General features: G+C 41.3%; 1 protein-coding gene across 2 annotated transcripts in view; it reads right to left on the reverse strand.

Moving 5' to 3' along the window:
* Positions 1-21,081: 21,081 nt before the first annotated feature.
* Positions 21,082-25,705, reverse strand: part of MAN1A1 (mannosidase alpha class 1A member 1) — a 149,893-nt gene continuing 145,269 nt past the window's right edge. For both annotated transcript variants that reach the window (XM_075046846.1, XM_075046847.1), the window contains exon 12: positions 21,082-24,655. In XM_075046846.1, coding sequence (XP_074902947.1) covers positions 24,529-24,655 — 127 coding nt within the window. In that variant the 3' untranslated portion in view covers positions 21,082-24,528. The remainder of the gene's footprint in view (positions 24,656-25,705) is intronic.

Consider the following 25,705-nt stretch of genomic DNA (forward strand, 5'->3'; position numbering starts at 1 on the left):
CAGTTGTAATTTGCTTCTACCCATTTAAATTCAGAGGGCCTTCTGGGGTTTCCATAGGCTTAAGGGAAAATACTATTACTCTGCTCTGATCCTGATTTGCAGCGTGAAACCGTCACTCCACTTATACACTCCACACATTGCATTTTACAGCCATTGTCTTGATTACTGAGCTGCAATTGATTCACTAGACAGCAAATTGAAAAATTATCTCTAGGCTTCTCTGTAAAATTACCTCTGATAGCAGGTGCATTAGACAGTGCTTTAGTACTAACAGAAGGCTGTCAGGCTGTCGCCTTCTCTGCCAGCTAACTCTGACTGCTAGGAGAAAATTAAAGTCCGTGCTTAGAAGCTACAGCCACTGACAGGTTCCCTCCAAACAATGGCAAAGTATGGGATGGCAGATTGGGAGGGAGGGAAACACCTTACTGTACTCAAGCGACTTGGGTGCTTAATTGGCCTTACAAATAATGGTGATTAAAGAGCTCTCATGCCAAAGTTGGTTAGAAAGAGCAATGTCCTTTCTATTTTGGCATCTCTGGGTTGCATGTGTATCTCCTGTACTGAACTGTTACTCACTCATGTGCCTTTGTCATCTTCATCAGGAGTAAGAGGCATGCCATAAAACTCAGGGAGTGACTTTAAGGCAGAGGACATAGTAGTCTTTCACACAGTGTATGGTGAAGATGGAGGCCTCATTGCTGCAGATGTAGAAGCTAAAAGTGCAAATAATTTTGCATGGATGTGTGGGGTTTTTGTTCTTTTTTTTAATAGGTACATGGAAGATAGGAGGTTGTGAACAGATTTTTGGACCACAGGGAGCAATGTACTCAACTGTCATGATGAGATGTGAGTGGATTTCTGAATAAGGATGTAATTGAATAAAAATATTGAGACAAAGCAAAATAAGCCAAGGTATAAAAATACAAACTTTGCTAAGGAAGATGCTATCTAGAATTTCAGGAGGGATTTTGGTGCTGAAAAAGATAAAGCTGAACTGAAGAAAATTAGATAGTAAGTGTGATAGAAAAATGTTGTTGAGGTAATAGTTGCAGAGACCTGGTAAGCAGGGTAGAATTTCTTTCAGTTCAGTCTCTACTGAGACCTTTTTAAGAACAGTGAAGCCTCAGGCATGCTTGTGTTGAGAGCCAGAGGGCAAGGAATATAAAGTCAAGAGGCTGTCTTCATGCTGGTGGTGTACTTTGTGGTTTAATTTGGAAAACCAATATATTTGCAAGGAGAAAAAGTGAAGGAGCAGTTCTGGGTCAGAGGGCTAGGAAAGTTCTTGTCTTCTAAGAGCTATTTTGAAGCTGCTGTGGAGCAACGGGAGGAGAAAAGCAATGTTTGCTTCTTTCTTAGGGTCAAAGAATAGAGGCTATTTTTGTACAAGGGTGTTTTTCTTCCTCTAGGAAAAAGGCTGTCATTGATGTAAGTGAAATTGTTGATTCTCTTCTGCAGTAAATTTTATCTACCAGTGGGGATGCATGTGAATATATGCATTACTCACATCTCATGGAGGTTTCTAAGGACTGTGATTTCAAAGTCTCCAAGTGGACTGACACCTATTACAGTTTCTACAGTGTCCCTTTAGCCTCACAAGTCCATGCATAGCTAGAATGTCTTTATTTAGCTCTTACCGTTCCCTGTGTGTGTGGGGGGTGCGTGCATGTGCGCACAGCTGTCTACTGCTTGCTGTGGCCCTTGCAGCTTGTGATAAAGCCACAAGCACTAGCAAAAGTGACCCTCCTGAATGTAAGATGACAGTGTTTTTATCCCTCTGCTTGGCATGTCTGGGAGCTGTAACTGTGAAAGAGAGGAATGTCTACTTTTCTGTCCTTCCCTTCCACTCCCTGCCCAAACAGAGCTTAGCAGCCCGCTAATGGCAGGTTGGCATTAGCAATTGTTTAGTGACCCCTGGTGAATTTATGAACTCTCCCCTGCCCTGGGAAGGAGGGGCTGACACATGCCCTTGTGTTTTCCTTCCACTCCTTCCACGCTTTCTGCTTTCTTTTCTTGTCAGACACTTTGACACCCTGACTTATTTTACACTTACAGCAACTTTCTGCTGAGAGCTTAATGAGTGCAAAAGGGCACTTATGACTTCCAAACATCGTAAGGCATAATAGTGCTGTGGGGGAGACAATCTAAAAATGAACAGAAATAGCAAAACACTGAAGGGCGAGCAGGATGCTGCAAAGCCATCTAGAAATATCTACATGCCCTGGAATGACTTTGCCTCACCTTGAATATCTAGCTTGCCCCCCCCCCCCCCCCCCATAGTTTGTAAAGCTCTGCCTAGGTATTTCAAGTGTGCCTAAAGCTAGGCTTCACAAAGCATTGGTGCATTGCTAGCACTGTGTGAAATCCTTTCCATGTAACCTTGCTGCTGTACGGTGGAATATTGTTAATACTTGATAACCTCTTGAGAAACAGTCAGCTTTCTCTGGACCCCAGCTCATTTTAGCAGGTTATGGTCTGTATTTCCCTTCGCATGGAAAAAGCACACAGAAGAGAAAGTCTTATTGGCATTTATCCTTATTTTCAGCTTTACGTTCTGCTTTATATGTTCCTTTCAGAGCAGATGGAAGCCCTCAAAAGCAACATTGGCAGTTCTTATGGAAAGCTGAGATTAACAGACCAAGGACACTTTTGGGCTGTTTAGGTTCTGTTCAGGTCTCCCATGTCACCAGCCACAGGGCTCTTTTCCTTGCTGTTACATAGCTGGGCTAGAAAGGTGTGCAATTCACCTGATTACTGCTCAGAGTTTATCAATCTAGTCTCGTCATAATTCTTGATTTCTTGATGGAACCTGCCTAAACGTGGGACTGGAGGAGTTACGTGGCATTGGGTTGAAGGACTGGAGCCAGGCACACTCTAGCCAGGAAGGTGGAAGTTACTGCTTGGTGGTTAAGATACTGCTCCTCTGCCTTTGTGGTTGAGGGTCTGTGTTGGTTTTCAGTTCCCCAGATACACTAAGTGCTCCTCCCTCTCTCACAAAGTGACAAATGTTCAACTGAAATGTTTCAAGAAGTCCAGTCTGGGAGCAGATTCTGTGGACAAAATAATCCTAGTTCTCAACTTCATAGAAAATACCCAGGACCAGTTAGTGCCTCTCAGTGTGATGGGGAAGATTCTGAGACTCTCTTTACACTGACAAGCCTTGCAAAACAGTGGTCCTTTGGGATGTGCAAGGGAAAGCACATTTCTCCAGTTGTTTCAAACGTGAGTAATACCGAATAAACATACCCTCAAATACAGGAAACGTATGTATGTAACAATACTTAACTTTATTTGTTTCTAAAGGCTACCACAGAGTAAATGTGGACTAGTAAGACAGACCTGGTGAACTTAAGAACCTAAACAAAATCACCAGAGCAGAAGTGGTCGGGTGCTTGTGAATATGGGGTCAGCTTCAGGTTTTGTTCCTTTTTTGTTATCCTGAGTGCAGCTCCAGGTACACACAAGCCAGCTTTGCCGAGACTCTTCCTTCAAGCTAAGACCCTTTGCCACGGGCTTCCCACATCGTTCTGTAACCACAGTGTTACAGATAGCACAGGATGCTCAGCGAGGCTTGAGGCTTAATATGCTTGGGAATCAAAACAAGCTCTCTCTTATGCTCTGATAACTCACCAGCTGCTTGTATGATGTAGGTTTTAACCTTCACGGATTCCCAGATTGAAGAGAAGTTAATATTGCCCCAATATTAATTGCTGATGCTTAGGAGGACAGAGGACAGAGGGTGGCAGCGCAGCACCGTCGGAGCTCAGCTACACAAATTGTAGAGGCTGGGGTAGGGCTGAGTGGGTGTAAAACATTTCACACACAATTGCTTCTAATTAAACGTACATATTTTTTTGTTTTGCTTCACAACAGGGCAAAAATAACTTCTGTTTGCCTGGTGTGTTTTGGTACGTTTTAAACTCTTATTGTTTTGACTTAAACTCAGGCAATGAAGTTTAAAACGGTGAGCCACGTGTATAGTGTATGTATGCAGAGACAAAACTTGCCTCTAAGAGGTCAGTCACTGATATTTTACTTATTAAATACTATAAAATTGCTGCTTGTTCTGACAACAACAAACAGGCCATTTCTTAGCATAAGGAAGAGTAAACAAGTGACCGTGGTCCTGAGGCTGTAACAGCTCTAGCTTGGGGGAGAGTGAAGAATCTTTGGTACAAATCACGGTAGGGGGGGATGGACCACAACAGTAGAAGGAAGTGTGCTTCCAGGAGCTCTAAAATGCTTCATTTTGCATTTCCCCCCTGTGGAGAAACTGAGATAACAAATTACTTAATATGCTACTGGGACAGGTTGGAATTTCATGGTGTTGAGTGCAGGACTAAATCTCGCAAACCCAACGCAAAACCCAACCACCACCAGCCCCCTAAACCAAAACCAGATCTACAACCCCCATTGAAAAACTGGTACAATGTTTATTTGTCTCTCACATTCCCAAATAAGTGAAATGAAGATGTTATGCTGTTGGTAACATGCCGTTGGTAACATGCTGTAAGGATATGCATATATCCAAGACATTATTCATGAACCCTCTTTGTTCTTTGAGGAAAACAGTAAGTAGAATTACTGAAGAATCATCCAGAGTTCTTAGTACTAATAAAAGGTTTCCTGAATGAGTGTCAAAAATTAGTCTTGTTTGAAAGAAGCTAGCTGAGCATTGAAAGGAAGCCTTGCCCATTTCCTCCATTAACAGCAATAGTCTTTGTCTCCTGTGTTTTGAATGAGAGGTCAGCTTTCAGATGGCAGACCAAAGTCTCTGGAGCACATTGGTCAAAGCTCCAACAGAAGAGTTTTGTATTGTTGAAAATTGGTGACGTGATTATATTATTTATATTGTTTATATTGTGATTATTTATATTGTTGTAAATTGGTGATGTGATTTGGACCTGTGTGATGCATTAATGATGTAGCTTGAAAATCCCTGTAAATCTGAGATAGCAAATGTAACTACCAAATGATTTTTACTGGAACTCTATAGAAGTAAAATATCATTATTTATGACTTGTGTTATAATAAGAGCTTCTTTGAAAAAGAAAAAATGTACACACAAACTGGGCCACTTTTACAAATGCCTTTTTCCACATTCATTTTGTTTAGCACTTCAACAGGTCACTTAGATGAGATGTTATATCTTGCTTTTACATCAGTTGGTTTACTTAATCTTGTCTTGCTGTGCTCTTTTGGCTAATCAGGAAATGCATCACAATCTGTTTATTTGTGCAGATGAAATTATTTTATGTCTGATAATCCCAGGAGAGATTATTTCAGTTCTGAATCATCTCCAGAAGTCTTAAGTAGCTTACTGGGAAACAGGACCGATGTTTATACCTATTTCATACTGTTCATGATTTTAGATCAGAACAGTGCAAACGAACATTCCTGACCTGAAGATGTAATATTCTGGAAACTTTTAAAGCTTTTTAGTTTTGGAAGAATTATTCCTACACTTAAACAGTAGAAGAGCTTGGTAGACTAACTCCACTGAAGTCCATTATGACTCAGAAGAATGGAGAGAAGATTGCCTCTTCCAGTTGACTCTCACTTCTATTTATGATTTCAGTCACTCTTTAGAATGTTTTTTCTAGCTTCATCACTACTTCTTTTTTTTTTTTAGTGCCTTTTTTCAGCATACAGAGCATCTGAGTGTAAAAAAACAGAGGAGAGCATCTTCTACCTCAACTCCTTTTGGATTGCAGCTCTCTAGATCTTTTCATAAAGGCATTAAAAATCCTGGAAAGGACAAAGGTCAGCTCTGAACAGGCTAATTTGCACTAGTAAAAAAGAAAGTAGTATTAGACAAGTCAAGAAGTAACTGATAGAAGTCACAGCACACATTTTCATTGGAACTGTACTTTATATTTGTGGAAAGAATCTGAAATATTACCGAGTCTTTCTAGTTACTCCTTTAAACAGCGATTTGATAATCTTCGGCTGTGCTAACATTATTGCCAGAACTTTATGTGGTTTATTTCGCCGACATCACATTTCTTATTAAGTACACTCTGATCTTCACAAATCAGATGAGATGTTGAAAGAAATATTTGCAATGACCCACTTTCTGCAAATTAAGTATTGTGACCCCTGTGAACCATTGTTTTAGAAAAGCTTTGTCTGCCAGAGGTTGGATGCAAGGTGTGTGAGGTGTTTCTTCAAAACATACATAAGCTGCAAATTGCATAGAAGGATGCACATTTCATTATCCTTCCATTTCTGCAGGAAAGGGTTACACAAACTAGGAAAGCACCTGATTTTTGGCAGGTTTGCTTTGTAACAGTTGGGTAACAGTAACATTGCCCTGACTTGAAAGGTGGGATCCCCCCACATGGGGACATGAATCTTCGTGGTGGAAAGGGATGTAAGGGACACAGTCACAGGCTGTGGGGGACGGCGTTGGCTGGGGTTGGGCAGATGGGTGAATGCAGCAGCAGCCACCTGTGTTTCTTTGCTGCAAATAAGATTAGTTCCTAGGTGGGTTCAGTTTGTGCTGGGAGCCAGAGCAGCTCCCCAGGATTTAGAGACGTGATTTGAGCCAAGCTCAGGAAGACTTAAAAATTGTGCCCTTAGGTTCTGAAGAGCAAGAAATGTTTTGAAATAATTATTCCCGGTGGAGGCTGTAATGAGGTTAGGTTAGACACAATGAGTAATTCTAATTCCTTATTGTCTAATGACACAATTTAAAATAGCATTTCAGACTCAGGCCTCCCAGGTAACTGGGTTAGATCAGTAATCCCCTGCTCTGATAGAAACCCGCCTACTCATTCCTCAGAGCCATGCCTTTTTGCGACTGACCAAACACAGGCTTTCTGGGTTTCAGTATAGCAACCTGACTATAAGACTTTTCCTTTGTTGCTATATGTGCAGACAAGATGTTTATCTGAGGGCAAGGTAGAATACAGTTTTCAATATAAATATTTTGGTTGGGGGAGAAAATCAAAATCTTTGGAAATGATTCAGGGGAGGAAGATCTTCTTGAGCAGCTGTATCAAAAGCTAGACAGAATAATTGCAGCATCCTAGCATATTGTCAGTAATGGCCTGGTGGCTGAATAATTTTTTTTTCTTACGGACGCTTTGAAATCTTCTTCCTTCAATTAGTCTCTGAAAGGAGATCAATAAAATAGTTTTCTCTTCCAAGAGTAATGATGTGTCTAGACTTTACAATGGAGAAAGTAACAGTTTGTCCACAGCAGTGATGAAGTCTCCACTCTTAACTACCATAATATATATGTAGGGCTCCCAGCATGACTGGATCTTCCTCATACAAGGTGCTTTTATCTATACAAAAAAGCAAGATTTTCTGTTAAGTCACTTGCACACAAACTAAAGAAGATTGGTAAAGGCAGTGGTGTTGGGGAGAACTATTTTGCTATCTCCAGTGCTAAGATGAGGGTAAACTTTTATATTTGGAAAAGGGAAATGTTTAAAACAAGCAAGTGTATTTTTTTGCAGATATGTTGTTTTACTTTCACTCAGTCCTGAAGCTCTGTGGTTAGTTAATAAGGTCATTAAAAACTCGAGCACTCTCAAGAACTGTTCTGCTGATGCTGCTCATGGACAGTGAGCCCATGCCCATGAGAGAAATTATGTCCCAGTTTCCTCCCTCAGCTGTACTTGCTTGGGCATCAGTTAGATCTTGTTCCTCACTGCTCTGCAGGGAATGACTGGCACACAGGATTAGGAAGACTAAAGCTGTGAAGAAAAGCTCAGGTGGTAATGGTTCATTCCTCTCCAAAGGAAAACAATTAACAAATAGTGAAGGCACCTGGAGCAAAGATGCAGCTGTCTCATTAGTAAATTCGCAGGCATGATGGCCTGACCTGTACTTGTTAAGTACTTAGGAGATCATTGGTGTCCCTTAAAACTGAATCTAGCTTTAATGTGAGCAGGGCTCGCAGTAATCTCTGCTGGAAGAAACTGTGGAACCACCTCTGCTAAACTTGAAGGTAGTGCAAAAGATTGTAAAGTAAGAGAGGTCTTCGCATGGATAGGGAAAAGAACTTTCATATTGCCTCTTGCCCCAAATATTCAGGTAAGCATCTGTTGATGAACTCCTTCCTGCTCTTAATTAATTTCTATTTGTGAAGTTTGTTCGTACAGGTAAAATTCAGCCAGGTCCTACAAACTACAGTTCTGTAATAATAATAGGCAGGCCTGGCTTGCAGAAGCTAGCAGAGGAGGTTAGTGATGTGACCTCTATTCTGCTACCTTGGTGGTAAAACCAGTGTCCTTGAGATCTGTAGTTTGCTGCACATCAGTTATATGGCAGTATGAAGAGTGGCATGCCTTCTGCTTGGAAAGGCAGCGTATTCCTTGGCAGAGTCCCCAGAGGGCTCATCCAGATTGGTATCTGTTTGTCGTTGCTGTACTAATCACCGTGGTTAAAGCAGATGACTGACTTAGCCTACTTAGTGGGGTCAGAGATGTGAAATACTTCAGATCTCCTTATTCCTCTCTGTTTGCCTTGGTTTTCTCAGCTTCACAGGGGAGATAGCCAAATATTTGCTCATATGAGCACATATCTTAATTAGCAAAGTTCTTTGAAAAACTGTCTGTGGCAAGTGCTCCAACAGCAAGAGGAATCCTTCATGCTATAAAAAGCCAGCAATTGTTTCCTCCAGCATTTAGTCACCTCTCAGGATGCAGCCACTAATTTCTCCTCCTCCCCCTTAATACACATATTATGTAAATAATCCTAACAATAAGCTGTCTGGAGTATTTTATTGCTTAATTAATATGGTTTCAATATTATGAATAAATAAGATCACATTCAGATTGTGAATATGGTAAAGTTAAGGGGATACGATCCAAGAAGGAGTTTCAAATCCCGTCGCATCTGTTCCTCTATTTTGTTGGATTAATTTTATGTTCTAAATTAAATTATTCTTATGAATCTGTTTCCTCTGATGTTGTGCCCTTCTCCCCCGCATCTTTTCATCATCTGTCTGCTCAACACCTTTGCTGGTCTCTCGTGCAGGGAAATAAAAGCCACTTGACAGCCCAGCTGGCTGAGTAGGTCTGTGCTGTTTCCCCCCATCCCTTGTGGGGCTGCTGAATGTGATGAGTTTGGAAAGCTCTGGACTGGTTGGTCTCTGTTTTCAGATGAAGGCAGGCTTTCCAACTGGCATTCGTTGTTACTTTGATCCACGTTTTAATTAAAAACTTGGGAATTCAAAGTCCGTTGAACTGTAGTAGACTTATTTTTTTTTTTTACTAAGAGGCCCTTCTCTTCCTCTCTTCCCTTCCCTAAAATAAAACTCAAACCCAAACACGTCCGAGGGCCTTGCCTATTTCTGTTTAGTGAAGGAGAAGCAGTTGTTAAATGGCCATCTCCTTTATGTGGTTCTTACAAGGTTTTGTTGGTTTGGTTTTTTTAAATCTTGGCTATAGAAATGCTGATGTAACCATAGTTTCCAAGTCACCAGAAAAGAAAAAAATTCAGAAAAAGGTCACGAGACAGGAAAACAAAATTCTTGTAGGCATTTAGCAACAGAGATCTCATTTTAATTTTGCTAAATTGTAAACTCTCAATGGAAGGAATTGCCCCTCCCTTGGGCTAGGAGAAGGACCTGGCATGTTCTGGGCACTCCTACAAGGTGAAAATAACTGGGTTGCAGGTACAGATGCTAAGGCGCTCCCTTTGGTGTAAAGGAGAGACTCTGCTCAAAGGTGCTTCCTTCCAGACCTGACCTTGCCCAGCACAACCAGGGCCCTGGCCCCTGCGAAGTCCCTTCTTGCTGCCTCTGAAAGGCTGCAGCTCCCGCTGGGGTGCAGCCGTCTCCCCCTCCTCCCTGGTGTCCCTCTTCTGAGAGCAGCCAGCGGTGCTGGGCCCTGAGTTCCTGATGTCCGACCGCACAGTCCCTGTTTTCCCAAAAATGAGTAGCTCCGTATTCCCAACTGATGTACCACCACCGCCTTTGATAGGATCAAAAGTCTGTAGCTATCGTAAATACCCTCTCCTTTTCTTAAAGAGGTATTTTCAAGAACTTGGAGGCATGCAATTTTTAGTGGGAGTTGAGTGCTTCATCTCTGGAGAAAATCTGGTTGAAATCAACCTGACAGGTTAGAAAGCCCTTAGAGAGGGACAAACTAACGTGGGCAGGCTAAATGACCATTTAGAAATGGATTATAGCTAGAAATTTACTGTTTTTCCAGGAGCATTGTCAGGTCGTGATCATTTACGTGCTGCCATGTCTCATAGTGCGTAGTGAAAGATGAAGACAAGTATCTCCTGGTATCCCTCTGGGTATACTTTTGCACCTTGTAATTTATTTAATGTTATTCTTGCACTCTTGCGTTGCAGACTCCTGACTGCACGCAACTGCTTGTGGAGCAATCTATATGGTGTATGGTTTTTCCTCCTTCCCTCATAGGAATGCAAAGAGAGGATGCCAGAGGCATCCTGAGTCAGGTCCCACATGTTGAGAGGTGTGTGCTGTGGTTGTTACTTCATGGTGATGTCTCTTTGAGTGTGCCTTCTGAAACTGGGAATACTTTTTCCCTTTTAAGGCACATGAGCCATAGTCTCTGTACTTCTAATTTTTTTTAAGTGTGTGGTTTTTTTTTTTTCTTTTACTACTTATGCTTATCTCTTCCCCTGCAGTAAAAGAAACAGCAACTTAATGTGAAGGAAATCATACCTGATTTATTCGTGCTTGTATAAACAGCATGTATTTCCTCACGTGCAGGTAAATGGAATTATAAAGATGAGACTTTGTGAATAAAATTTTGAGAAATGAGAGAGTTCACTAGTAACTCATTTACTGTGACAGGAGATGAATAGAGGTAATTTAGTCTCATAAAAGTAAAATTGGCTCATGTCTTACATGTGGGTGGGAGGAAGAATATTGTTTAGCGGCTGGAAAGCAGAGTGGAGCTGAGAATTGGCAGCTGTGCAGAGGGGGTTTGACTGCCTGGCTCTGTAACCTTGGGTGAGGCATTTTGTGTGCCTGGTATACATGCTTCCTTCTGTCAATAAAGATCTAATTCTTGACTAGTTTGTAGAGGGTTTTGTTCTCCCCACGTGAAGCACCAGAAAATAAGACTCCAGTGTGATGCTGCTCTATTGCCATGTTTGAATAGGAGTTTTTCCTCCTCTCTTTTCTTCCCCTGTGGCTGATATATTTGTTCCATAAGTATATTTCAGCCTTCACATCTTTCCTGGGGACAGAGAGAGTAGAATGTAATCCTGAAAGAAAAGCAAATATCCTTTGGTTTTAAAGATATATAATAGTAAGATAAAAAGATTAGGGTGTCTGGGACTAGGCATTATGAGACTCGGATGAAGTATATGATCTTCTAAGGTACCTACCTCCTTGGACAAATAAGCTGGACTGAAGGCACAAATGAAGTGTGCCTGGAAGTTCTTTCCCAGGACTTCCCTATGAAAAACATAAAGCAAAAGGTGTCTGAGTAAAACTATGCAAGAAAAAAAATTCCTCTTGTTACGAGTGAACATTTCGTGAAAGACCCCAAGCTGAAGAATGGTCAGGGCTGCTCTGTTGTGTGGGCTGAACGGTGGCTGCCTCTCAAGGTCTAGAGGAGGCCTGAAATGAGAGAGAGATCTGGCAAGGACAAGGTGGACGTTAAAAGGGAAAAAAAAAAAAAAAAAAAAGCATGAAAAGAGCTTAAGATTTTGCATAAATTAGTTTTGGAGCAATTTGTTCCCCCATGGAGAAGGAGAACAGGTTTCCTTGTGGTGTATGGTTTTATTTTTGAAGGTGGGGCAGAGAGAGAAGAGGAGGTTTGGGGACAAGCTGGGTTGGCTCTGACATGGCCTCTGGTTTTCAAAGGTTCATCAGTGTGCTTTATAAAAATCTGTAGGACTATCAAAAATGCATTGGTTCCACAGTGTGGATAATGTTTGTTTACTGGCGTGAATGGATTAAAAATCCAACAAAGTCTATTTTCTGCTAACCAGGTTGCTTTCAGCATTTTTTTGGCTCTTAAGAAAGCTAAACAATGAGACTGGCTTATTTCTACTGGCATTTTGGTCCATAAGAAGTCTTTGCTATCCATCTTTTTGAAGCTGGGATATTATAGTATAAAATGGAGTTGCTAAACCTTACATTATCAGTAATTAATATACTGATCATGTTTCTGTTTTCATTTTTGTGGGCTTTCTGGTTCCTCTGAGTGGTGATGATGTGCAGACTGCCCCTTCTTAATGAATTATTTACCCATTACTGCTGGTAACTGGAGACAGTAAGATGACTTGTGCCTCTTTAAAACGTTCCCCTAAATTACTCTGAAGACGCTGCTGTGGCCGTACTACCATGCACACTGCTTCTGTGCTTTTAATCAGCTCATCATGCTGCAAATCTGTGAATAATCTTGTTTACAAGAGTTTGGGGCTCTTCACTAAACACTACAAACAGCTTTGGCCTGGGACTTGCTGAAGTCTACAGTGATTGCTCTAGCCTGAGTACTAATCCTCGTGCTTTGCAGCCTGGGCTGTGATTTACCACTGGAATTTAAAAAGCCTATTCAAATTTAGGAAGCTGTACAAATGCTCAAGGTCCGGGTAGGCAGGAAAGAGCAGTACGAGCTCAGGGAAATCTCCATCTCTCCTAACCTTTAAAAGGTCTGTGTGCATCTCTCTAGGAGATTTACTCAAAGAAAGTCTATAGATATGTATCTCCTGGCAAAAGGGCAAATCCAGTGAGGGGTTCAAGCAGGCTGTGAAGTGTACAAGACTAAGCAGAGATCTGGGGCGATCAGTAAAAACTGCTAGGTGTGACGTTTGTGTTGGTGAGCAACCAACAACCATGACTGCCATCTCTATGACAGGGGAAAAAATTATTAACTCCTAGGTTTTGTTTGTTTCTTTTGCTGTTTTAAGACAGAGTAAGACAAAAAGTGCATGTAATGCATACTGCACTTTTAATAAGCCAGGGAAGGAAAGCTATGAATATTTTCAACTTTTCCTGGCAGCTGGGTCCTTTTGTGCTATGAGCATGGGTTTGTGGCATGGAGAAGCACAGAGCCCATAGACGCACCAGGATGAGGGAGGGGAATTTTGGAGTTGTGAGAGGACAGGAGGCCAGTCTGCAATGCAGGGTTGTGCCAGGGTAATGAATTTTTTTTTTTTTTTCTGGCTGAAGTCAGCAGGTCATGTTTTCAATGATTGACTCTTACAGGCTTCCAAAGTCAGTGCCCCTGTAGATGCAGGGCATGTGTGCTCTAGCTGCCCTGCTTAGCCTGTCTACTCTGCATGCCTCAGCCCTGAAAAGGAGGAGGTGACACTTAGACAGCAGTGCCATTTTCACCAAAATTCAATTCTTGGCCTGTCTGAAGATGATGGGTTTTTTTAAGTGCCCAGTTTGGGTGTGCGTGGGAGACACCCTTTTCTCTGACTCTTCTTCCTCTGTTCTGAAGTATCTCACTGTTATCACAGTTCCCCTTGCCTGGTTTAGTGGCTTCTGCTTGTAAAAGTTTTGTTGTCTCTTCACCACCTTCCTTTCAACCCAGTGCATTCAGCAACTTGGTTTGTCTTATTCTTTTCATCACTGATCTCCCTATGTCCTTTTCTCGTTTGAATAATTGCCCAGTGACTTACATTTATCTTATCTTCTATTGTCGAAATTTTCAGGAAGAGAATGTGTCTGTATAACTTGTTCTACCTTTATGCCATTATGGAGTATAAATGGTTGTTATTAATAATGCATCTCAAAATGGTCTCTTACTTGACAAGTATACTTTTATTTTAATATATAATATTTATGGCATGCTTGTAAGTGTTCTGCAGCATATTTTATAAAATTAATGGAGTCCCACAAAATGGGAACTCACTGCTGTGTCTGGCTGTTAAATTTTTTGCTGAGAAATGGAAAGAGGCTGCAGGATTTTGTATGCAAGTTATGAAAGGTGGAGATTTGGCTTTATGTATGTTGGCAGCCAGTGTTGGGAGAGGGAGAGAAAAAGACCCTGAGATGTGATATATTAAAATATTTGAGAATGCTAGAGAAAAGAAAGCTTCAGACTTCATTGAAGCTATTCATGTTAAGACATGTGTGCCTTAATTAAGAAGCCAAACATCAGCTGAATCGAAGACAGTGATTTGTTTTTACTAGGTACAACATAGCTCTGAATGATAAGCAAATGGATAGTTTGCTCAGTGAGAATAAATACAGACATAGTGTTTATTGTCCGAAATAACCATATTTGAAAACTGGATCATCCATAGGATATTAAAAAAGAAGAGAAGGAAAAGAAGAAACATAGCACCTATGCTGCCTTTTCCTCGAGCGTTCCTTAGGCTGTATCTGCTCCATAAATCTCCACATAAAATTCTATGAAATTGTTTTCTCAGAGTGAAAAATTGACTTCACTAAAATAAATGGGAGTTTTTCCATCAACTTAAATAGACCTGGTTTTCTTGCTGTATAAGTTCTTTTTAGAAAGAAAAATTCTCATTGATGCAAGAAATTTTCCCCAGTTAGCCCATGTTGGTCATAGTGTGGGTATAAAGATAGAAGATTCAGTGCCCCAAACAACTTGTGACGGTGAGCAGCTAATTAATTCTCTATTTGGGAAATGTTCATACACTGCAGTTTGAGGCTGTTTTTTCCTCCTTTTTGCCTTGGAACAGAAAGAAATGAGAATTAGATACTGAGATCTATGTTACAGTCTATCAAATCCTACTGCAGAAGTGGATAGTTATAAGGATTGCTTATATCTGTAAATATATCTTAGTATGAAACACTAATAGAGTTTACATGTACTCTCACTTTTTCTTTTTTATTGAGAAATGTTCAGGTTTTGGAGTAAAGAAAGATGTGGACAATAGCATTTTACTGGACAAATGTATTCAATTTCAGATCTAAGAAAAAAAAATCAAAGAATACTTCATTGGTTATTTGGTCAGAGATAAGCAGGAGACAAAACCAGCAAATTGAAAAACAGAATTATTTTTCTCTATAGCCTCAATTTCCTGTAACTTAATGTAGTTTTTCAGGGCTTTAGATGTGGCTGCAAAACCAACTGGCTTCACTTGTAAACTTATTTTCTCTAGAGCTCTCAGGGTGGAAATGGTTATGGTAGCAGCTGAGGGCCCTTGCAGAAATTGAGGCACTCATGCATTGCTCTGCACCAGTCTTGCTGGGAGACCCTGGGGAGGCCTGCCAGGTAATTGCTTGTTATGTAGGTCCTGGCTTATCTTCTCCCCCTTGTTTGCATCTGTGGGTGTCAGGAGAGAGGTGATCAATAAGGTGATAAACTCCCTTTTTCTGTCTCTGTCCCATTGGACTGTGAAGGTGTGTTTTAATTAGTTTTCTGTCTATCTGTATTCTTGCAATGACACTTGCAGTAGAAAGGTGCTTCATGAGAAAAGGAGGAAATAGCAAGTTTCTTTTTCTTTAGAGACTCTCAGGTTTTTCTAGCATCTTTCTTTTAAGCTCCTGCTCTCTCAGCCTGCTGAGTCTCCTTCTCCTTTGCTTTTCTTTCTTTTGCTGGCATGGGTTGCATTGGAGCTAAGTCACCAAAATTAGTTTCCTGGGCTGCCTGAGCAGCGCCCGTGCTATGCCGTGAGAAATCACCGCTCCTGCTTTTAGGAATTTCGCTCTTGTGCTTTTCTGTGCTCTGAGATGTGACAAAGGGAGTTTGGCCCTGTGGAGAGGGGAGCAGTCTGTCTCTAGCTTCCATGGGTGGTGGTTGATTAATGCTCAGTCAGCATTTTATCATAAGTCTTTGGTGCAGTGAACTGCTAGTGAGGCAGACGTTGTTTGCTCTTAGGCAAGTTTTGATTTGTTCATGCTCGCTTCTAGCCTGCGTGGTCGCTCCCAAACACGGGGATCGCGGTGATGAGAGCTGGCTTTACACCATGACTAGCAGTGGAAAAAGCATGCTTGAAGCTGCTACTTGGCAATTTGCTGCTTAATGTTAAAATACTGAAACAAAATAAAGCAGCAATCTTTTTTGGGCTGTAGCGTGTCCGGAGAAATGACTGGACTCCAGGAGGAGTCAAGCTGTTACGGTAACTTTGCTTCCCGTACGGTGCTGGCAGCACTCGGCTCTGTAGCGTTTCTTGGCTGAGATGCTGTGAGCGATACCTGGCTCTGTTGCAGCTGAGCGCTTCCGAAGGCCTTGCTCCCATTGCTGGGTCCTGTTCTGATAAATCAGTGGGACTGAGGAGGTGTCTGTGGAGGGGAAGAGAGCTCGGTGACTCCATAGGATGGGGTTTGGAGCTCTTTACAGCTTGGACCAGATGCTTGAACTGCATCTTTCACTGCCTGAATACCTGAGCCTCTGGCTGTCTGGATGGCAGTTCTGGTCAGCAGGTGACAGGGATGGTTAGAAAAAGTTCTCGTAACCAAAAGGTCCATTGAAACTGGTGCATTTGCAAAGAACTGTGGCTTTTCACAACTAGAAAATCTATTCCCCTAATTAGCTCTGCCTTCAGTTTTTCATGTAGCAGCAGGGAATGGAGATTTTTTCCTTATGACTTGTGTTATTTGTCTCAGTAGGTTTCAGTTCACTCTAGAGTAGAAGTCACTCATTGACTAGAAGGTGCCACAGCCTTATATTCATTGGGGAAGGCTCAGAACTGGTCAAACCCTCAATCTGTTGTGTGATTCTGCCTTAAAAATCGGAGTCGTTACAGTCTGCGTTCAGCTGGCTTAGAAGCGAGGGGCTGAGTGCGGAGGCTTTTGGAGCACCACCAGCAGCTCAGTTGCAGCATGCCCAGAGGTGCTGGTCTGCAGCACCCAGCCACCGCTGTGCTGTAGTGGCACAAGGGTGGGCAGCTGGACTGAGGGACGCTGGTTACACGTGGACAGGCAGCGAAGGAGACTGTTGGCAAACCCCTGCTTATGCAGGGAAAACATCAGGGACCAGTTTTCTGGTTCCTGAATCGCACAGAAGGAGCTCTGTGATGCTTGAGCTGATCATTTGAGTCTCTTCTTGCTCTGCCCTTCCAGCAAACAGCATAGCGAACGTGTCTGGACATTAGACTCTTTTGGTGGTATTTTGGGCCATCGTGTTTTGCTTTCCCTAGGTTTCTCCTGCAATCTGGTGTTTGTCAGTTCCTGCCCAGAATGGCTATGGAGTGTAGTGGTATTAATTTGCTGCTGCCCTTGTTGTCCTTGAAGACACCACCCAGAGCTATCTCAGACAAACCCTGAAACTGTTGTGCAGTTGCAGATTAGAAGGTGTCGTATAAACTGTAATGATTTGAACTGCATGTGAAAAGTATATTTTTAGAATAAGTTCTGTTTCTACTTACTTATGTACCATGGAATTGTAGCTCAATATTTAAAGTAACAAAGTTTTGCTGTGGGCTTTTTTTGTTGGGTTTTTGTTGGTTTTTAAACATGGAGCACTTATGGCGCACTGGAAAGCTAAATGCAAATTTGAAGAAGAGCATTTGAAACATGTAGAAGAAGAGCTGGGAATTACATCAAACAAAGCAGCAAATGGAATAGAAAGCAACTGCGGCTGCACATTTAGCTGTAGCCAAAAGATAATCAAACTATAATAAAACCTCTTGTAAGTACAGCTTTTGGTATAGTTTTGCTCATCCCTTACTTTGTCCCCTCTGCTATACAATTCTTTGCACTGTACTTTTGAAATGGAGCATTGCCATATTGTAAATTGCAAATTGAGGGAACAGGACAAAGCTTACAGATACAGCTCTTCACAGTACATAGCAACAATTTTTCCCGTGGAGTTGAATATGCAATTGGACATAGCAAATGTGAAAGCAGCAAGGTTATGAGCCTCCTCTCATTCTGAGTTTTTTGAAGTTGAGGGATTTAACATGCTAGGAGCAAGCAGCAGTGACTTGTAACCTTCAAGTAGCAGCAGAGGAGTGAGCTCTGAGAACACCTCTGTGAGAACAGTTTCCGCCTCTGAGAGGGGCTGGGGGGACCTGAGGTACTCTGAGCTGAGGGAAGCAGAGCTACCCCCAGCAGCAAACACAAAGCACTGGGTTGAGAAAAGTAGGACGAAAGCACAGAAGTGTTTCATACCAACTGAGGTACTTCAAGGAACAAGCCTAAAAATAGAAAGCTGTTTGGGAGGGAATGTGCTGGTTATCAAATAGCAAGTATTTAGCAGGTGGAGATTAGTAGTTGGCTCCTGCTAGAGATAAAGATGAGTTATAACATCTGAAATGCTGGGTAAGAGCAGCAGGATCACAACTGTGAGATCTTACAGCAGTGCAAGAAGGGTGAAAAAACTTTGTGTATTTTAGTAAACAAATTTCAAACCAGCCGAGGTCAACCAGTGACGCAGCTGCCCACTGCGCAGGTACTCCCAAAGCCTTGTCCTTATCCTTGGCTGCTGGGCCACGTTGTGTTGGAGCAGCTGAATGTGGCAGCTTGTGAGTGAGCGGTGAGGCTGCCACAGCTCCGTGCCCCAGGTCCAGCCAGTAGCAGGGCTTCATGTGTATCCCAGTAGCCACGTGCACACACAGACCGAACTATACAGAACGTATATATGTATATGGCCAGCCACACAGATTGGCACAGACGCAAGAACAGGTTTGACCTTTGTACACATGCAAAAAAGTCCCTCACCCAGGAAAACAGTTAGAAATGGAATTTAAGAAGAAGGTAAGACACGCTGCTGATCAGGAGCAGGGTGAGGCCAGTGAAGAGTACCAACCAGCAAGCTACCTGCACATGGCTGGCCCTTCTTACCCCTCATTTCTCTATTTTTCCCATGCTTGTTTCTCTCCAAACCACCTATATCCCTTGCTTTCCCCACCTTTGATGCCTCCCCTAAACATCCTGTAAGTCTTGTGTAATTCCAAAATGTTCTTCCCCTGCATACTCCTTGGCAATGCTCCCCCCACAGTCCGAAAGGTGCTCTGGAGAGTTGTTGCTCCTTTTGACTCATCCTGATGTGTGGACACCTGAGCACCAGGGCTGAGGCTCTCCTGGGACAGCTCTGTGAGGGGGCCTGGGCAGGATGGCTTTTCCTCAGGGTTCCTCACGTGGGTTCCCACCTGCCTGTGTGCCCCTGAGCTCCTCTGGCTGTGTGGAGATGGACCTTTGATGGGCTGACAGCTCTTGCCATGGGCCTGGGAGTAGCTGGGACGGGGTCTGCCATTGCCTGTGTGCTCCTTGTAGATGCGCTGATGAACTTTTTTAAAATCAGGTAACCTAGCATTGCTGTAGGATCACTATTTGCAGCACTAGAGTATCAACTGTCCCCCATAGCTGAAATAACTTTGGGCTCTTCTGTCATGCATGTTGCCAACCATGACACCTCTCTGAGCTTCTGTAGTACCAGCAAGTCCCCTTGTCCCAGGGTGATGCTCCTTGGCAGATGAATCAATGGCCAGAATGTGACAGTATAATAAAGTCACACTGACAATTTATTTTTTTTTTTTAACTCGAGGTGCTCAAGACTAATAGTTGCTCTGTGCTACTATGATTGATGGTGTGAAAGCAATGCACAACTGAAGTGAAGGGATAAAGTATCAATATTGAGAGGGGTCTTCAATGTCCTGTAAAGTGTCATGGGAATGGTGAAAGGCAACCTTCCACAATTGACCCACAAAGTGCACAGAAGTTTGGAGAGCATGTGAAGGTTTTAAAGGGGCTTCCAAAGGGAAGGTTGATTATGGTGATTTTTTTATTATTGGGTGAGTGAGAGCTGGTGCAGATAGAGGAGCAGATACCTGAGAAATTAGGGTCAAACCGCAGGCTTTTAAGGTACTGTTGAATGCTAACAGCCTGTGGGCCTCTAACTGGATTCTGCAGCTGCGTGGCTTGCTCCATCCACCACTTTGTGCATGTATGAATGCATAAAACCAGGAGAGAGGAAAAAACCCCTGTGTTTTATCTCTTCTTGCAATATTCAGACAGGAGCTCCAAGTCCCAGTGACCATTTCCTGGGTTTGGCAGACTGCTTTTTTTATGCATGATCTTTCCTCCTGCATTTGAGATCAACCAGGACAGACTAATCCCAAGATTAAGGTGGATCAGATGAAGGGCTGTTTCCATAGCAGATGCTGTCATACGAGTGCCAAGTTCCTCTTGTGATAGAGCAAGGCCATAGGGCAATGCAGATGGTGGGGCAAATCCTGTTTGTCTTGACTAATTGTCAACTCAGTCCTAGTTCCTTTTTCCTCTGCAGAAAACAAACCACACCAAGCATCCAATTAGGAGACCAAATTGGTTGAAATTCTAAGCCAGGCTTGTATTTACATCTCTTGTGAATAACGTGCTGCACTAAGGTTTGCATTAGTTCATGTTTAACTTGTTGAGTAGCACTTTGTGTGGTCCTGGAGCTGGCTACAGGAGGGGACTGCCTGCTGACTACCCCAAGGATTGCACTGTGTAGCTGCACACCTGCAACTATGCTGGAAGAAGGAGACCCCCAGACCTAAGAGCTACCCTCTGAAATGACTTAAGCAGGTCTAATGAGGAAGTTCCTTTGACAGAAATTGATGCTACTGAGACTGTTCTGTAAAATCACGGCAGTTTATTTCACTCTCATCTTTGGATGAGGCTTTCTGCTAAACAGAGAAAACAAGGTTATCCATGAGGTGTAGCTATTATTTTGGTATTTAGATTGGAGATCTTACTGACACGTCCTTCTGACACAAAATGTAGTTACGGTTCCTATGACAACTGTTCCTCTCTCCTCTGGAGCATGGACTAATGATAGTGTTTCATTACATGATCATGTAATGCTGGGCACTGTGACAGCCTTGTCATCTCTGCTCTGGTGTTTGCTCCTAAATGGCATTTAGCTGAAGCCTGCTTGTATTGTGCAGAACATGAATTGGAGTGACTGACCTTCACTGTGCTTACTGCCTGCCACCTCTGACTTCCCAGCTTCCTGCTTTTCATTAGTAAGCTCACTTTCTACCAAAATACATTTGGTAGGATGAACTTTATTGACAAAAATTTCTAGGAATTTATTTCTGTGGTAGCAATTCTATATGCTGACTAACATTAATTAACAATAATATCTTAACAAGTACACACAGTACTAATCTGCATCAAACCAATCTGCTGACAAAAATTCATGAGTATAGCAGCCAAACCAGACTATGCAGCAGATTCCTGTAGTTACTTCTGCAACACACTTGGGAAAAATTTGTAACAAGTTGAACAGATATATTAAAAGACTTTATTCACAATAGAGAAATTTTTACAAATATAAGTTCTTAAAAATTAAGCATCTTGATCTATTATGTATTCCATAATTTCAGTTTATATAAAGATGAAAAGACTAAATGGACTATGTACAAATCAAAACCAATTTAAATGCATGATAGAAATGGATAATATGTATGATGAAGTCACCATAGAAACAGTGAGCCATTGGGCATTGCAAAAATCTGTGTATAACCAGCACATATGCAATACTTAATCTCACAAACAATCAAAACATTTTCTTTTTTCCCATGAAACAATGTGGGTGCCATTTAAAGTGATCTACCTCTTAGGACTTAACATAGGCAGATTTAAATGCTTTAGTATGCTAAAAAGAAATGGGAAAAGTATAGACAGTGTGTTTTATGCAAAGATACCAGTCCATTCCCCCCCCCCCCCCCCCCAGCAATTTGTTTTGCTCTTATGAGTGACTGGGAACACAAAGTGACCATCACTAGCCACTTCCACACAGCTAGTTCAGTGAACGGGAAGTAAAACACATGTTATCTTGGCAATCTAACAAGCAGTGGTAAGTACTGACTGTTTCAAAATGATTGCTCTAACTTTGGTGTTTTGGGGTTAATTAAAAAAAGGAAGAAAAAATCAATATATTCTCAGTTTATGAAAAGGCTTTTTTCTTACAGTTGGCAGATCTACACGTTGTACAATCGTCTCGTCTACTTACATTAGTTTACAAAAAGTACAGTATAGTGCAGTTTGTACATACAACCTGAATACCAATACCAGTCACATCAAATTTGTGCTCTTTCAAATCATCGTAACTCCCAAACTAAAAAAAAAAAAAAGTCATGCTAAGTGTCTGTATTACAAGGAAACAGTCATGATGCTTATTATTTAAGTACATAGGACCCAATGCATACAAGAATTGTATGTTTGTAGCCTGCTTTTTGAGACGCAGAGAAGAGCTATCTGGTTCTCCACTGTTTCTCTTCAGCTTGTTAAGTAAAGGCAAGATCACTAGACACAGCTGGGGGGAGTATAGTGTGGTTAAGAAAAAAATGTAAAAAGAGGCTTACAAAACACATTTCTCAAAGACTGTTTTTGTCTGAGCTACTGTAGTTATTTAACTGGTATGAGGCCTATAGCAGCACATGCACAACCATGTGGTAGGCGGCAGCAGATGATCTAACAATGATAACAGATAAAAGTAATTACTATTACTTTTTGGTTTAAGAGGGAAGAGAACTTTTGTTTTTATTCCACACCTATAATTTCTCTGTGCTACTTGGGGTGGGGATGTGTGTGTGGAAAAAAGCTCCCTTATAAATACTGTTTCTGAAGAAATACAATGAAATATTGTAGTCTTCCAACAATACAAATTCTGGAGTATCAAAATCAGCAGGAGTTCTGCTTTTCAACAGGAGAGCAAGACTTCATTCTTGCTCCTTCAGTTTCAGAAAAGTGTTACTGTGACATGAGGGAATCCATACTTTAAGAAAATAATAATAATTTAAAAAAGGCAGTAAAGTAAAAAGTCTTGACTCAATGCACCAGTTCCACGTAAGCAGGCTTCATCTGAGGCAGATGCACATCTGTTTGTATCCATTCTCCCAGCGCTGGGTTGCCCAGGCTCAGCAGGGTACCCCTATTAACTTCCATGTACGAACGCACAGCTCTGCCAGTCCTGCGATGGAAGGATCAGCGTCACTGAAGATGCTCTTCCCTTGCCCCCTATGTAAGTAAGTGTCTTGGGTGGCTCATGTGGCACATGCCGCCATCTCTGTCTGCAGGGGAAGCAGAGAGGCAGGGCTGTCTTTACAGATGCCAGAGGGTCAAGTTTATGGGTCAGTCTCCAGCCGCTATATATAAAAATGTAATCCGTTATCTTTGCTCTTGGCTTCTACCTAAGAAAAACTACACTGCAGACCTCTGTCAGTACAGAAAAAAAAATGTACTCTGTAATGCCTAAAACAAACGTGCTTCCTCAGCTATGATTAGCTATGCTGGACATGTGAGCTAGCTTAATAAATACCTTTAAAGAAGATTACTGTTCAGAACCATATTTGTTTTGCTGCAGTCAAATTAGTGAATAATGTGCTTTCTCAGAATAGGAAGCCAGGTGTTACACCCTACTCAAAATACATGAAAGTCATCCTGTCATTAAATAAAAACATAGGTAGACTTAATAATCATGTAAACCACTCCAAACTACTACACTTAAGTAGAAACAGGAATTAATTGTGCCTAATTTTTTTTTCCCTTTGGTGATGCTACAAAGTAAAGTATTTTTGGCAAAGCTGTTACCTTTCTCTCTAATCTCTCCCTCTAATCTAGGGAGTAATTTTAAGTACACTGTGTTTCCGTCACTTCAAGAAAACAGACTCAGTGCTTTCAGAAAGTTTGAGTTGTACACTGGATAATTTCCTCTCTGAATATCTTTTAAGGAGACAAGAGTTCTTCAAGGCATCTGGACATCTAACTTTATTAATGTAGATTGTCAAATCTGAACCTATCTGAATGTTTGGGGAAGTCCCAGAAAACCAAGTTGCCTCTGGTATAATTATCAGCTTCCAGGAAAATGTCATAAAGTATTTTTCATGTCTTTTTACCATCCAACCAAATGAAAGTTACTGGACTAAACACATAAAGAAGGTAAGACTCCCTTTCTTAATATGAAATGATTATCTTATTTTACTCTCTATTAGCCTGACTAAAGACATGAGATTAACACCACTTAGAAAAGGGAGCAAACAATTTATTCTATTACAATATTCTAATCAAAACCTGAAAAACTAAGGTCTGCTAACTAATGTGCTAAATTCATAAAAACTAAGTTTAGACTAACTTCAACATATACTGCAGTTTCAGAGTTGTGTCTGCATGAGATGAAAATATTCCTATGTAGACTTCATTGACAATGAAATACATCAGCTACTTTACCAAGTAATGATAGACCCGCATAAAGAAGAGGCTGTCACAGTCACAAGATTTGTCTTGGATGACACACAAAAATTAACACAGAACAAAAAAAAAAAAAAGAAAAAAGCTCTTTATACTTAATTCAATATGGCTTTTTGCAACATGGCAAAATATTACAGCTTAAAGCAGACATCTCCTCACAGAGGAGAAAAAGAATTTTGCAGTCAAATTAAAAGCATAACAGGAAACAAGTAACATGCAGACCCTCTTTTGGCCAAGATGACACTGCAGCCTAACAAAATCTGGAGAGATGTCCCATTTCTCTTCTAAGAGGTGGTTCAGCTGGATTAGAGGACTGAGGTTTTATCATAATTAGTTTGGGTCCATTCATAAATATTTACTATTAAAGAAAACAGACTGCAAAACACTTGATTTAAAAACTTAACTCACGAATTTAAAACTAAATCATGTGCCCAAGTCCTGGAAAGAAACATAAGGAATGAAACAAAGTATAACTTAATCTTCATCTATTTCTGGTTTTCTTCTTTATTCCCATCATCTTTATGAAGAACAGGCAGAGGATGGGCCTCTGTGTTGAAGACCCAATGTTCAAATGGAAGAAGATCATCTTCAGAAAACAGCAAATACAAGTACCTGGCAAGAAAAAAAGCAGGAAATGTGACACTGCAGTAGTTTTCAGGAAAACATAAATACCTGATTTCCCTATGAATGTATCAATGGAAAGAGGTAACTGCACACAAAACACCAGTACGTCCCAGCGTCACAATGATTAGCACACAACTTTGGGGCTACTCAAGTCAGACTGGACTCAAGGGCAATAGCAACTGGAGACCAGCAAAAGAATGCCTCTATCCTGATAGAGGGCAAAGAATTTTAGGCTATCAAGGTTAAGTATCAGTTTGCTTCACTTCCATGTCATCCTTGCTAATTTTATTACATATGGTTTAGATAATATACAACCATAGTAATTTTTTTCCTCCTGAATGTCTACATATGTCAAGGTGTAGGAATGAAAATGTTGTAGTCCAATCCTGTCTTACTTCTGAGGACAACCTCTGGCTTAGGATTGTTAAAGACGACAACTAGCACTAGACCAGTAGCTTGAGCATCCATTTACTAAGACAGGGTCTATTAAAGCCAGCAGTAACCAATAAACAAATCCAACATTTATTGTCATGATACAAGGTGGTAGCTACTGTAGCATGATTATTGTTAGGGATGAAAGTCTGCTTAGCAAATGAGATTTTATTTTTTCTCAATTGCCATCCTTCCCTGAAGGCTTTTCTTGGTCTAATTCTGACAGTGCGCTCCCTCTACTATACCTTTTAAATTGGCCTATCTCAAAAAAAATGCCACCATGTATATAAATGTATTTACAGTATTTCATTTACTTCAGTATTACACTTTCTGTTGAAATGGCATGATTGCTTCTTTCTGGTCTTTGCAAGAACAAGTTGCACAACAACAACAGTGAAGAGACCAAGACAAAACTTCCTTTATTTCATTAAAAACTTAGGAGACAATGATAGATAATGAAAGCTTTTGTTTTTCTCTCTCAACAGGCCCTGTGAACTTACCATGCAAGTTGACTTTTTTCTTTTTCTGTAGTTTTAAAATGAAAAGTATGCAATACAAGCCTGATAAGTCCTTTGTCTACTCAATTTGTTTCACTAGTGTTGGCAT

Source organism: Buteo buteo, chromosome 15 (genome assembly GCF_964188355.1).
Source record: "Buteo buteo chromosome 15, bButBut1.hap1.1, whole genome shotgun sequence".
NCBI classification, from domain to species: domain Eukaryota; kingdom Metazoa; phylum Chordata; class Aves; order Accipitriformes; family Accipitridae; genus Buteo; species Buteo buteo.